We start from the raw sequence: 12,333 nt of genomic DNA on the forward strand, positions 1-12,333 counted from the left end.
ATATATGTGTTTATTACAGTAATGTTTACATTTTAGAAGAAAACAGCAAGACTATTATTGTGATTAACTAATGATATACCATACAATGCATAATGATACAGACATGAAAAAGTACTGTTTAAAACTAGCATTTTACAAAAACAGAAGTTAAATATAAAGAAACAAAATACACAAAAAATAGAAAGGCTGCAATAATTATGGAAAGAGATAAATGTAGTAACTGGTTGCTTCTGAAAAGTAAGCTGAAAACCTGATATGCAATGATGCCTTACCATTAAAAGTGCTAGAAATTCTAATCATAAAAATGTTCTGCTTCAGATATTGTTAAAAGTTCTTGAAAACTACACTGAAAAAAAAATTTTTAGTTTCAGTATTCACTAGGAAATTTATTCAGACATTTACGCCATTTAATTTTCTCCTCACGAGTGATTTGCATTATGCAAAGGCATAACATTCTCAAATTTTTCACATTATTAAGGCAATGAATGCTTTTTGACTTGCCACTTGATATCTCTAAATATCAACGCAGTAAGAAAAACAGATAATACCTGTCCTGTAACAACTGCTCGGGAGAATAATTTATTTAATTGAACAAGTTCGTTGGGTGTTGTATCAAATTTCAGGGCTATGCTATTCAATGAATCCCTTGATTCAACCTGTTTAAAAGAAAAAAAAAAACTATTAATCTACTAAAACAGCAAAGAAAAAAACTAAACCATCAGGGCTAAAGTTCATTAATATACTTACGGATTAATCTTATATTTGATTAATAAGCAGTATGCTCATTGGAGCTAACTGTTAAGAAAGATCATTTTTTGTTTACAAATGATCTCAAATTATCATTTCACAGTATATGCATCACCAAAATACATGTGGGCCTCTATTTCAAGCAATGTAACTTATAAAACAAATAATTTTCATTTTATAGATATGTTAGGTTATTATTTCTTTAAGTAGTTTCTAAAAATAAATGTAATTCTAGAAATTTAAAAACTTTATTTTAGGAATGTATACTTGTATTAAACTTGGAATGCAACTTCTTATTATATTTGTGTACATATAATCTGCCATCTGAACCGAAGTTGGACACAATCTGTTTCTGAATCATGAGCATACTTTCATGATCTTATTTCTAAACACCTCAAGAATGAGATGGTACCATTTTCAAAGTAAGTCATTTGCTCAGTCATCACATTCCCTCTGTGTTCTCTGCAAAAGGCATTACTGAGAGCTCAGAAGAGAACACAACTAGAAGGTCTTAATATACAAAGGATTTAAAATCTAGTTGAGGGTAAACAGAAAAGGTTATACATAACAGAGTAGTTTAAAATGGAAAACTAGTGCAAATACATTTTGAATATGGACAGAATACCATTAGTTTCACAGAAGACTTCATAGGCGGTAAAAGTTAAAAAGCAAAAAGAAGGAAAAGAACCTTCAAAGTGAGAACAGACAGAGTTAGGAAACAGAAAGCTATCCAGTGTATCTTACCAAGTACATCTTTTTGGGATGTGATTAGAAGATAGAGTTCTAAAAATATATTTAGAATTGAAAAACCATTTGGAATCAGGTTGTAAAAAGCAAGCATATGATGTGGTGTGTGTAATCACAAAAGACACAATTCCTTCATTTTTTTTCTAAAATTGAATTTATGACAGAGTGGGTTAATAACCTAGTTCTGCCTCCTTCCATCTACATAAAATTCTCCCATACACAATGAACCATAATGAGGTGACATAAGAAAAAAGCTACCGCCTGTAACTATACAAAGTACGCAGTAATTATACATTTATCTTCACAATGATCCTATGAAATGATTATAATAAAAGGAATATTAAGTACCAATCGTTATAACAAGGGAATTACACGGCCCAAGAGACATCGATATTATGACAATGGGACCAGGATTAATGGAATAAACGCATGAATGCATAAAAGGCAATGACAGTAATGTATTAGACTAGGTTTAAAATAATAGAAATGAAAAGAAGGAGATTAAAGCATAAGATTTTCATGTAATATGCAAGAGAAGAAATGCATGGATTATGTGGTGACAATAACACAGGAATAAAGGTGAAACAGCAGTTGATACAGACAAAAAATTCTAACTTGGATAAACAACAGACCAAAGGAAAACGGAAATGCAATGTGTCACTGTGCAGGTACAGGAGGAGAGATGGTAAAGGGTTTATCACCATTGGTTAAACAGGAGGTGACAGTAGTAAAAAACAAAACAAAAAACAAGCAAGCAAGCAAGAAAAAGCAGCTAGAAAGGTAATAACCAAAAAAATTATTCATTTAATATAGGAAAGTTACAAAGCTCTCCAAGCAGCACATTGTCAATTGAAACATAAAAAGAAACAAAGGACCACTTGAATTTGGACTAAACAAAGAAAGAAACAAGAAAGCAAATGTACACTAGAATCAAAACAACAGCAAAAGACCGGACCAGCAGCTGCCTCTGTGGCCTGGTGGGTTAGGACAGCTCTTGTGCTGGCATTCTTAAGAGTACCAGTTCAGGTCTGGGCTGCTCCACATTTGATCTCACTCACTGCTGGTGGCCTGGGAAAGCAGTGGATGGCAGTCCAAGGGCTTGGTTTCCTGCACCCACATGGAAGACCAAAGGAAACTTCTGGTTCCTGGCTTCTGGCCAGCTCTGGCTGTTGTGGCCATTAGGGGAGTGACCCAGCAGATGTACGATAAATATTTTTCTAGCCTTCCCTCTGTAACTCTGCCTACCAAATATAAATAATTCTTTAAAAAAAAAACCAGCTCGTCAATAAAGCATGACAGCAAAAAGTAGTATAATCAGTTTCAGGAATAAAGCAGATTCTGGAAGAGAATTCAGAAAGAAGAGGAGAGAAAAAAATGGCTGCCAATTATTCCATTACATTTGGATGCAATTTCCTTAAACTGAAAAATACATAGCAAAGATAAAATATATCTATAACCACACTTACAGCAGCAGTTCAGGACTATATATACAAAGAGGAAAAAAAGGTGGTTGTTTATAAATGGATAAAGATTTTATTTTTTTTTTTTAGATTTATTTATTGTTATTGGAAAGTCAGATTTACAGAGAAGGAAAAACCAAGAGAAACATCCACCACCTATCTGCTGGTTCACTTCCCAAGTGGCCTCAACAGACAGAGCTGAGCTGATCCAAAACCAGGAGTCAGGGGCTTCTTCTGGGTCTCTCACACAGGTGCAGGGTCCCAAGGCTTTCCCAGGCCACAGCAGGGAGCTGGATGGGAAGTGGAGCAGCTGGGACACAAAGTGGCACCCATACGGGACCCCAGAACATGCAAAGGAAGGACTTTATCCAGTAGGCTACTGCACGAGGACAAAGGTTTTCAAAAATCGCAGGACAAGGGTGTGTGTTTGGCCTAGAGACGAAGATGCTGGTTAGGATGACTACATTCCATAACAGACAGTCTGGATTAAGTTCATCTCTCACTCCTGAGTCCAGCTTCCTGTTAATGTTTACCCTGGAAAGGCAGCAGTAATAGCTCAAATCTGTGGATCCCTCACTTGTTTAGGAGACCTGAACTGAGTTCCCAGTCCCCAGCTCAGCCCTCCTCAATCTTGGGAGTTTTGGGAGTGAACCAGTGGATGCAAGCTCACTCACTCACTCTGCCTCGCAGTCTCCCTGCACTGCAACCTCTCTGCTAGTTCTCTTCCTACCATCTCTCGCAAAATAAAGAAATAAGTCAAACAAAAAAACATGAGGCAATGAATTCCACTGTCTTCAGAGTAATAATAGAAAAATAACTCTCAATCTATAAATCCCTAAACAGATAAACTGTTAGGTAGGAGAGTATAATGAAGATTTTTCAGACAAAATTAGATTTTTGAGCCACAGAATCATATTGTAAAAACTATTATATAAGCCCTAACCTTAAGAAGAGAAAATTAGAGCCCAGGGCAATAGTGTGATGGTTAAAGTCCTCGCCTTAAACACCCCGGGATCCCATATGGACGCCGGTTCTGATCCCAGCAGCTCCACTTCCCATCCAGCTCCCTGCTTGTGGCCTGGGAAAGCAGTCGAGGATGGCCCAATGCATTTGAGACCCTGCACCCACGTGGGAGACCTGGAAGGAAGTTCCTGGCTACTGGCTTTGGATTGGCACAGCACCGGCCGTTGAGCTCACTTGGGGAGTGAATCATCAGACAGAAGATCTTTCTCTCTGTCTCTCCTCCTCTCTGTACATCTGTCTTTCCAATAAACATAAATAAATCTTTTAAAAAATAATAAAATTAGAAGCAACAAATGCTGAGTAGGCAGAAACAGCAAAATAACGAAGTTACTGGGCTTGATAAAAGGAAAATTAATAAAGGCTCTTTCAGTAGATAGGTATGAAATACCTAATTAACAAGAAATAATTATGTGTAGTATTTTCTGAATCTTAGCTACAAGTTGTTTGGAAATGTATATAAGCTATATTAAATGGCGTAGAAGGACCAAACAAAAGTACAATGCAATATAAAGAGATTTATTTTAGGAGAAAAGAATCAAATGCTTTTCCAAACACTAAATTATGCTTCATTCAGATATTTTAGAAATATGCTAAGTCAAAATTTTTAATTTAAATTCACCTTGGCTACGGATAAAACAATATAAACTGAATCAAATGAACCATAAATTGAATTCAAAAGCAATAGAAATGTTGAGGCCTGTGCTTTAGCACAGCAAGCTAAGCTACCAACGGTAGTTCCAGCATCCCTTATAGTCACAGCTTATGTAGTCCCCACTGCTCCACTTTCAATCCAACCCAGTGCTGTGCATCCAGCAAAGTAGTGAAAGCTGACCCATGTGCTTGGGCCCCAGCCCTAGTAGGGCAGATCTGGATGAAGCTCCTGGCTAGTACATTCAATCTCCTCCAGCTCAGTCAACCAGCAAGTAAAGATGGTCTGTCTGTCTGTTTCTCTCTCTTCTCTTCCCTCCTTTCTAACTCTGACTTTCAAACACATAAATACTTTTTGTAAAAAGTCATCAAATGTTATAATTCTTCACAGTACTGTGGCTGTAGTCATAAGCTCTAGCTGTAGTCATAAGTTCTATTGCATCTTTTATTGTTTGGAATTATTTTCTCAATTTCTCAGCCAGGCAGCAAAGGTACACATATGCTCAATTTAAGTTTATACTAATGTTTAATATTCTTTTGATACTAGTAAATTTTTTTTAAAGATTTATCTATTTTATTACAAAGTCAGATATACATAGAGGAGGGGAGACAGAGAGGAAGATCTTCCGTCTGATGATTCACTCCCCAAGTGAGCCGCAACGGGCCGGCGCGCACCGATCCGAAGCCGGGAACCAGGAACCTCTTCCAGGTCCCCCACACGGGTGCAGGGTCCCAATGCATTGGGCCATCCTCGACTGCCCCCCCAGGCCACAAGCAGGGAGCTGGATGGGAAGTGGAGCTGCCGGGATCAGAACCGGCGCCCATATGGGATCCCGGGGTGTTCAAGGAGAGGACTTCAGCCACTAGGCCACGCCGCCGGGCCCCAGATACTAGTAAATTTAATCCTATCCAAAATTATCTGGCTTTTAACCTTTTAAAAAATACTTAACAATCCAAGCTGCCAGTTACATAGTATATGAAAACAGCATAAAGAAATTTTTATGATTTGTTCAATGTTAAGGATTCACAAAAAATATTGATGATGCAAATGGGACTATAAGACGTTATGCACAAATGCTAAGTGTTTAAAGCTGCTGTTTTCTCCTTAATAGTTACATTAGAGAAACACAAAATAACAACACACAGATCAAGTAACTGCTTTACAACATATTAATACTATAAAATAAACTAAAATACATGAAGCAACTCACCCATCAAAACAATTTATACTTGAGTATCCCTTAGCAGCCAGTAATGTGAAAAATCAACTGAATGAAGATTTGAAGGTCATTTCAAGAACACAGGGAAAAAGACAACTCTGCTTTTAGAGTTTAAAAAACTTAGCAATAAGTGAATGTAAATGATGCAATACCAGAGGCTTTTCTGGAATATTAGTATCAACTTACCCTTTAAGTATTTCATCAGCCACTATTAGTATTGCTACAAATTTAATGAGGATCACATTTCTAAAGAAGTAAATATTTTTCTTACAGTTTCTCCTAATAAAAAGAATTGTAGCATAGGAAATATGATTTCCAAGAAATTATCATCTACATTAAATTATGATTTATTGGAGTAATAATCTTTGTATGTCACTTAGCAAAGTATCTCCTCAAGGAAAAAAATCATCTCTTTAAGAAAAAAACACAACTAAGAACTTAATTATTATTACTATAAATGTTACAAAAAGTATAGATTTTCAAAATAACTACTCAAGATTTATTAATAAGAAGAAAATCAAACAAAACTATTATAAAGACGAGCTAGTTTTCCAAAAACAAGCAACTTACAGTGTACTCAACTGTCCCTTTAGGCTTCTGAAAAGACATTCGTCTCCCATCTTTCTTGTCTAGGGTCTTCTTTTGGCCAGTGTCTAAAAAGAAATGAAGCAAAATTCCTATTAAATTCATTTTCTTTCAGACTATTATTAAGGACCGCTGCTAAGAGCTTCCTTGGCATATCCCCATCCACTAAGATAGCTTTCGCCCTGGGACTCTCGGCTCTAAAAACACTTGTTAAAAAAGGAACTGTCCTCTTTTTGCACTTGCTTTGGGAATTGATCTGCATGACCTGATATAATAAATGCAAAGCAATTCAAAATATAAGTATTTGTCAACACAAGAACTCAATGGTGAGACAATTCTTTTAAACCATTTAATCATAAATAACTATATTTAAAGTTGCAAATATTTTCAAAAATACATTTGAAGATACATTAACCACAGTAAGTCTGAAAGAGCATACCATTGGTCTTCACACAAATATTTTGATCTGCTACCATAAATCATCTCTTCTCAGTATAATAAGTCACTGCTAGTTTATACAGAATGAATTGAACATGTGCTTTCACACTTGAACACACTTGATTACAATTATAGATTAATTGCCAAGAATAGTCATTGCATTTGAACACTTCTCACCAATATTACAATCCCATTTTAACTTTATATTTTGCAGTATTAACCTCATCTATATAACTCACGTAACAACTGTACTGAAGTGATAAAATGACATTCTAACTAAACATTTTAAAAGAAAAGGAAAAATCTCTAAAAGACCAACCTAAAAACCTAACATTGAGCAAGATTTAAACATAGTGAAAAGCTGTATTTATCCAAACACAGTGAAAAGTTACATGTATCTGCTGGCTACCATGGTAACCAGAGGAGTTTGCTTCCAACCAGGAAGGATGGTGGAATTCCGGCAGGCCCCTCAGGCTATGAAACCACGGTTGCACCAATGAGGGGCACAAGCCCATATGCCCCCGCCAAATAAGGGCTGAGGCAACCCCCGTATTGGCTTCTGTGTCTAGGAGAGTTTAAAAAGCCCCTTCCCCGTCTCTTCCACGCGCTTCTTCCTCTGCAGCCCACTCCTTCACGTCTGTCTGCTGCACAGGGAAGGGAAGCCCGTGACCCTGTTCCCTGAAACACAGGCCATCTCAATTCTTTTTACATATATGGCTGAATTATTCTTTCCTGGTGGTCGGTGAATCTAACAGTATGCGCACTGATAGTTTTCTGGAAGAGGGCCTTTAGCTTAGCGATTTCTGCTGGTGGTGGTGATGTCGCAGCCCCACTCCAGCGGCCAGCTTCCTGCTAATGCACGCCATGTGGGGCAGCAGTAAGCCTCCTGTGATTCAGATCCTGCCGCCCACCAGGGGAGATCCACATTGAGTTCCCAGCCTTCTGTTTCCCTCCCTTGCCGCTGTGGAAATTTGGGGGAACGGTGGAATTTCTGAAACACCTGTGTGTTGTGTTCTCTTTGTTGCTCGAAAAATTCTTAATGAAACTGATACCCTTTTCCCCCCAAATAAGCTATACTCTGCAAAGACAAAGTAGATGCACCTAAGTACAAAAAAGTCTAAAACATATTTGCATGGCTTTTAAAAATTTATCTTTGATGTGATTTCCACTAAGGCTTCGTAAGGATGTCTCAGTTTCTAATTTACATCTTTCTTTGGAACCAGTATCATATTATAGTAGTTGAGCTATCATCTATATAACACAGGCAGCCAAGTGGGTATTGGTTTGTGTCCAGGCTGCCCCAATTTCCACCAAGCTCCTTGCTAATGTGTCTGTGAATGCAGGAGTAACTGGGCACAGGCTTGGTCGTCGCCCATCTACCTGGGAGACGCCTAGTCTGGGGCTGCAGCCTGTCCAGTCCCAGCTGTAGTCATTTGGAAAGCAAACCAGGGAATACTTCCGCCCCTTCTCTATCCCACTCCCTCTTGGCACCCCTCATCTCCCTGCCAAACAGATACATCTTTAAAACAACTGATCATAATAAAGTGTGTCTTCAGTTCTGGGATCCTAGTCATTCTCGTTTTAACATTTCACCACATTGCCCATGCTCTCTCTACCAAGGACTCACATTTACGTAAGTTAGAGGTCTTTTTACTGAGCTTATTTATCTTCTAATACAGTTGCCCAGTCTTTGGCCCTCTATACATTTAAAATGTACTCTTATGACTTAAAAAAATCACTAATTTTTTCCTCTCTATTATCCAACTTGTTAAATCCATCCTTAAAGGTCTTAGTTTGGAAAGTTAAAGTTTTCAGTTCTAGAATATTCACTTCCCTGTAGTTTGTGTACCTACAAAGTTCTCAGTTCAAAATTCTTCAGAGCTATTTTAAATTTTTCTGCAAAATCTAGCGTTCCTGCAGGTCTGCCCCTATTTCTTCGTTTCTCATATTGTGTCATGTACCTAATTATACTTTATGTGCCAAATACTATGCTTGCAATGTTGAACAGAAACAAACTGACACATAGAAAGCAGTATTTTTCCAGAGATGGCCAATATTTGAGAACACTAGCAGTAACAGGTCATGTTAATGATGCTACAAGAATGCTGATGATCTAAAGCTGAACTATCATCCTAACAAAGCAGTTATGCCAGTTTATTTTTCCCACAAAGTACAACATTTTGAGGCCCAAAGTAAGAGGAATTCTCTAGCGCCATAAAACAATCAATTATAGAGCTCAGAAAAATCTAAAACATCAAGTATATTGAGAAAATATCAGGAGGTAAATAGAAGAGAAATGGGAAATAAACTGCTAGTATCATATAATCAAGGCATGCTTAAATACATCTCAGCTAAAGCTAAGTCAAAAGTGTAAAAGTAACACCTATAATGTTCTTTTAGAAGTAGCTTAACTTTAGATATACTTTTTGAAGAAATAATATGTGGTCAAGAAGTATTTGTCTTTCATTTTGCAATGTACTCCCTTCTAAAGGTCCATGGCTTTCATAGTTATCTTTAATCTCTCAGTGCATATTTCTACAGTCAATGTGGAATTTCAAACTGGGGTTCCTGCCCTTTTGTTCCCCGTTCACTTAGATCTTCTAGTCACATCCAGTTAACTTACTGGTAATACCAGTAATATCTGTGTTGTGTTCTCAGCAGGATCTTGGATAATTCATAAGATAATTTCTCAAACTCACTGCTCCGGAAAGATTTTACAGCAAAGAACTCATAAAACAATAGCAGACTTCTAAAAAAATGTTTTGGTAGCAGAACAGGAAAGGCAAACCAGAGGTAAAAAGCAAATACAGAAATCAATGGGGATTATAACTTCAAGAGACTTATAACTGAATATAATTTTGGTATTAGCTACTGATAAAACAGTGACGCCTAAAATTATTGAACTGGTAGCCACTATTTTCAAATACAGTAACAGAGATGGAAAAAAATCTCAAATACTTTAAAAGCATCTTCTAAATAAATTAAGCAAGATAAGTTGATTATTGGTTTTCTAGTTAAGTGATTTCCTCTAGAGTGAGTTACTGAAAAATGTCTCAACAATTCACTCCTTATCCACAAATAAAACACTTCAATTCCCCCCTCAGTTCTGTACCCATTCTCTAGGTATTACCAGGTCTTTCTGCTTCTTTTGTAGTTTAACCTGCTGAATTTCAACAGATTTCACAATGCACTACACTATCACCTCTCTTCTCCAGCTCACTACATTTGCCTTGGAATGAAAAACCAACAAACTTGACTTTTTGTTTTTTCTTTCAATGGCATTTTGCTTAACCTCTGCAGAGTATGCAGCCAATTCCTTGGAGAACCTACTCTCTCACTTCTTTCGGAAACATCTCCAATTCTTCTTGGCTTCCTGTCCACTGATGTTTCCCTTTAACCTTAACTTCCTCCACCTCACCTTTAAGTGTTAATACACACTCAAGGACTTCTGGTGGCCCTCTTCTAGGTCCAAAGTCCCATGATATTAAAGAGTGATACAGCTCAGCTATTCAAAGCGTGTTCCAAGGAGTGGCAGCATTAGGATCGCCTGGGAGCATGCTGGCACCACATGACCCCAGGCAGGGCTTTAAGATCTAATGGTTTTTTTACAGATTCACATTCAAAAAAAATTTGAGACACTGTCACCAAGCTTTTGAAGGGATCAAATTTTCAAACTAAGTAACTGATGAAAACATGGGGTTTCCTATAACTCCCTACTGCTGACAGTTAAGACTAACAGTTCTCACATCTATGTCAAACTAATATAATTCTTTTCTAGGTTAGTTATGTCACAGACTATAACATCTTTATTAAGTTACCTATACATTTTTCATTGAACTGACGTCAGAAATTATGACTTACTTTAACCAAAGAAACAAAAACTGTCATCAGTTGGGCCCGGCATGGTCGCTTAGCGGCTGAAGTCCTTGCCTTGCATCGGCCTGGATCCCATATGGGCCGGTTCTAATCCCAGCAGTGCCAATTCCCATCCAGCTCCCTGCTTGTGGCCTGGGAAAGCAGTCAAGGACAGCAGAAAGCCTTGGGGCCTTGAACCCATGTGTGAAACCCAGAAGAGGTTCCTGGTTCCTGGGTTCAGATCTGCACAGTTCCGGCTGTTGCAGCTGCTTGGGGAAAGAGAAAAATCTTGCAACCACTGGTTAACTCCCTAAGTGGCTGAAAAAGCTGGAACTGAGCCCATCCAAAGCCAGGAGCCTTTTCTTGGTCTCCCGCAACAGTACAGGGTCCCAAGGTTTTGGGCCATCCTTTACAGCTTTCTCAGGCCACAAGCAGGCAGCTAGCTGGAAGAGAAATGGAGTAGCTGGAACATGACCCAGCGCTCATATGGGAGCCTAGTGCTTCCAAGGTGAGGATTTAACCACTGAGCCATTGTGCCAGGCCCAAATTTAATTTTTGTAATGAACAACTTTTTTTAATACTTAAGATGTATTATTTTTACCCCCTTTCCCAATTAACTCATTCTTAGAAAATGGGAGAGAGGTGCAAACATCTCTGGCTGGTACTAAAATGGTTCATCGTAATTTTCAATACTTTGAGAGTACAAATTTCACTAGGATCTTGTTACATGAAGATCTTTAGACTCAGCACACAAGTCTTTAGGAATGTTTCATCATTAGTCACCTCCACTTTCTTAAGGTCTCAAGTGTACACAGAGGTTGTCATACAACTAAAACACACATGTTTCTTAACACACATCATAAAACAAATGACTACCTCGTGTACTTATAAAGGAAGAAAGATAAACTTGCCAAACTCATCCAAGACTGTCATTTCACTGACAGAGATAGCATTATTAACTAAAACAGTCTGAAAGATGTGGACCTTCACTTCCTAAATCATTAGCATTTAAGCCCTAGTTACACATTAGAATCACCTGAGAAATTTAAATGCCCAAATATTTAATTATAATCACATTTTAGATTTAATGCTATGGGTGGGCATTTGGCGTTAGTATACTTTAAAATTCCTAATGAGCATCCAGCACTGAGACCCACTGTTCTAGAATAATGTTGCCCAATAAAATTTGCAATATGTTTTACATCTGCTTTATACAACACGGTAGCCATTAGGTGACATAACTGTAATGTAAGCAGTGAGATGGGGAATGAACTTTAAATTTAACTTTAGATTTTAAATTAGAACTTTAAAGTTAAATTTAAATCTGTGTTTGGGACATTTGCATCCCACATCAGGATATTGGACCAGATAACAGTACCATTTACTCCACTTTTGATCCAATTTCCTACACCTGCATCCAGGATTTCCACACATAATTTGACTTAAATGCTCAGGTCCCTGCTATTCACTTAAGGAAACTGTAATATCTGGAATCCTGGGAACATTTCTGGAATGAATCAGTAGAAAACGGTACCTCTCCTTTCTCTGTTAGTTGTTCCGGAAGATGAAAAAAATAATCTTTAAAAACAGAGCCCATGTGGGGCTGTCAC

General features: G+C 37.7%; 1 protein-coding gene across 4 annotated transcripts in view; it reads right to left on the reverse strand.

Annotated features, from left to right (window-relative positions):
* The window catches only part of OXR1 (oxidation resistance 1), a 327,815-nt gene that overhangs the window by 57,577 nt on the left and 257,905 nt on the right, over nt 1-12,333 (reverse strand). For all 4 annotated transcript variants that reach the window (XM_058668552.1, XM_058668554.1, XM_058668556.1 and 1 more), the window contains 2 exons: nt 6,416-6,498; nt 549-656 (listed from right to left, as the gene is read on the reverse strand). In XM_058668552.1, the coding sequence (XP_058524535.1) occupies nt 549-656; nt 6,416-6,498 (191 nt within the window). The remainder of the gene's footprint in view (nt 1-548; nt 657-6,415; nt 6,499-12,333) is intronic.

This window comes from Ochotona princeps, chromosome 9, assembly GCF_030435755.1.
Source record: "Ochotona princeps isolate mOchPri1 chromosome 9, mOchPri1.hap1, whole genome shotgun sequence".
NCBI lineage: Eukaryota > Metazoa > Chordata > Mammalia > Lagomorpha > Ochotonidae > Ochotona > Ochotona princeps.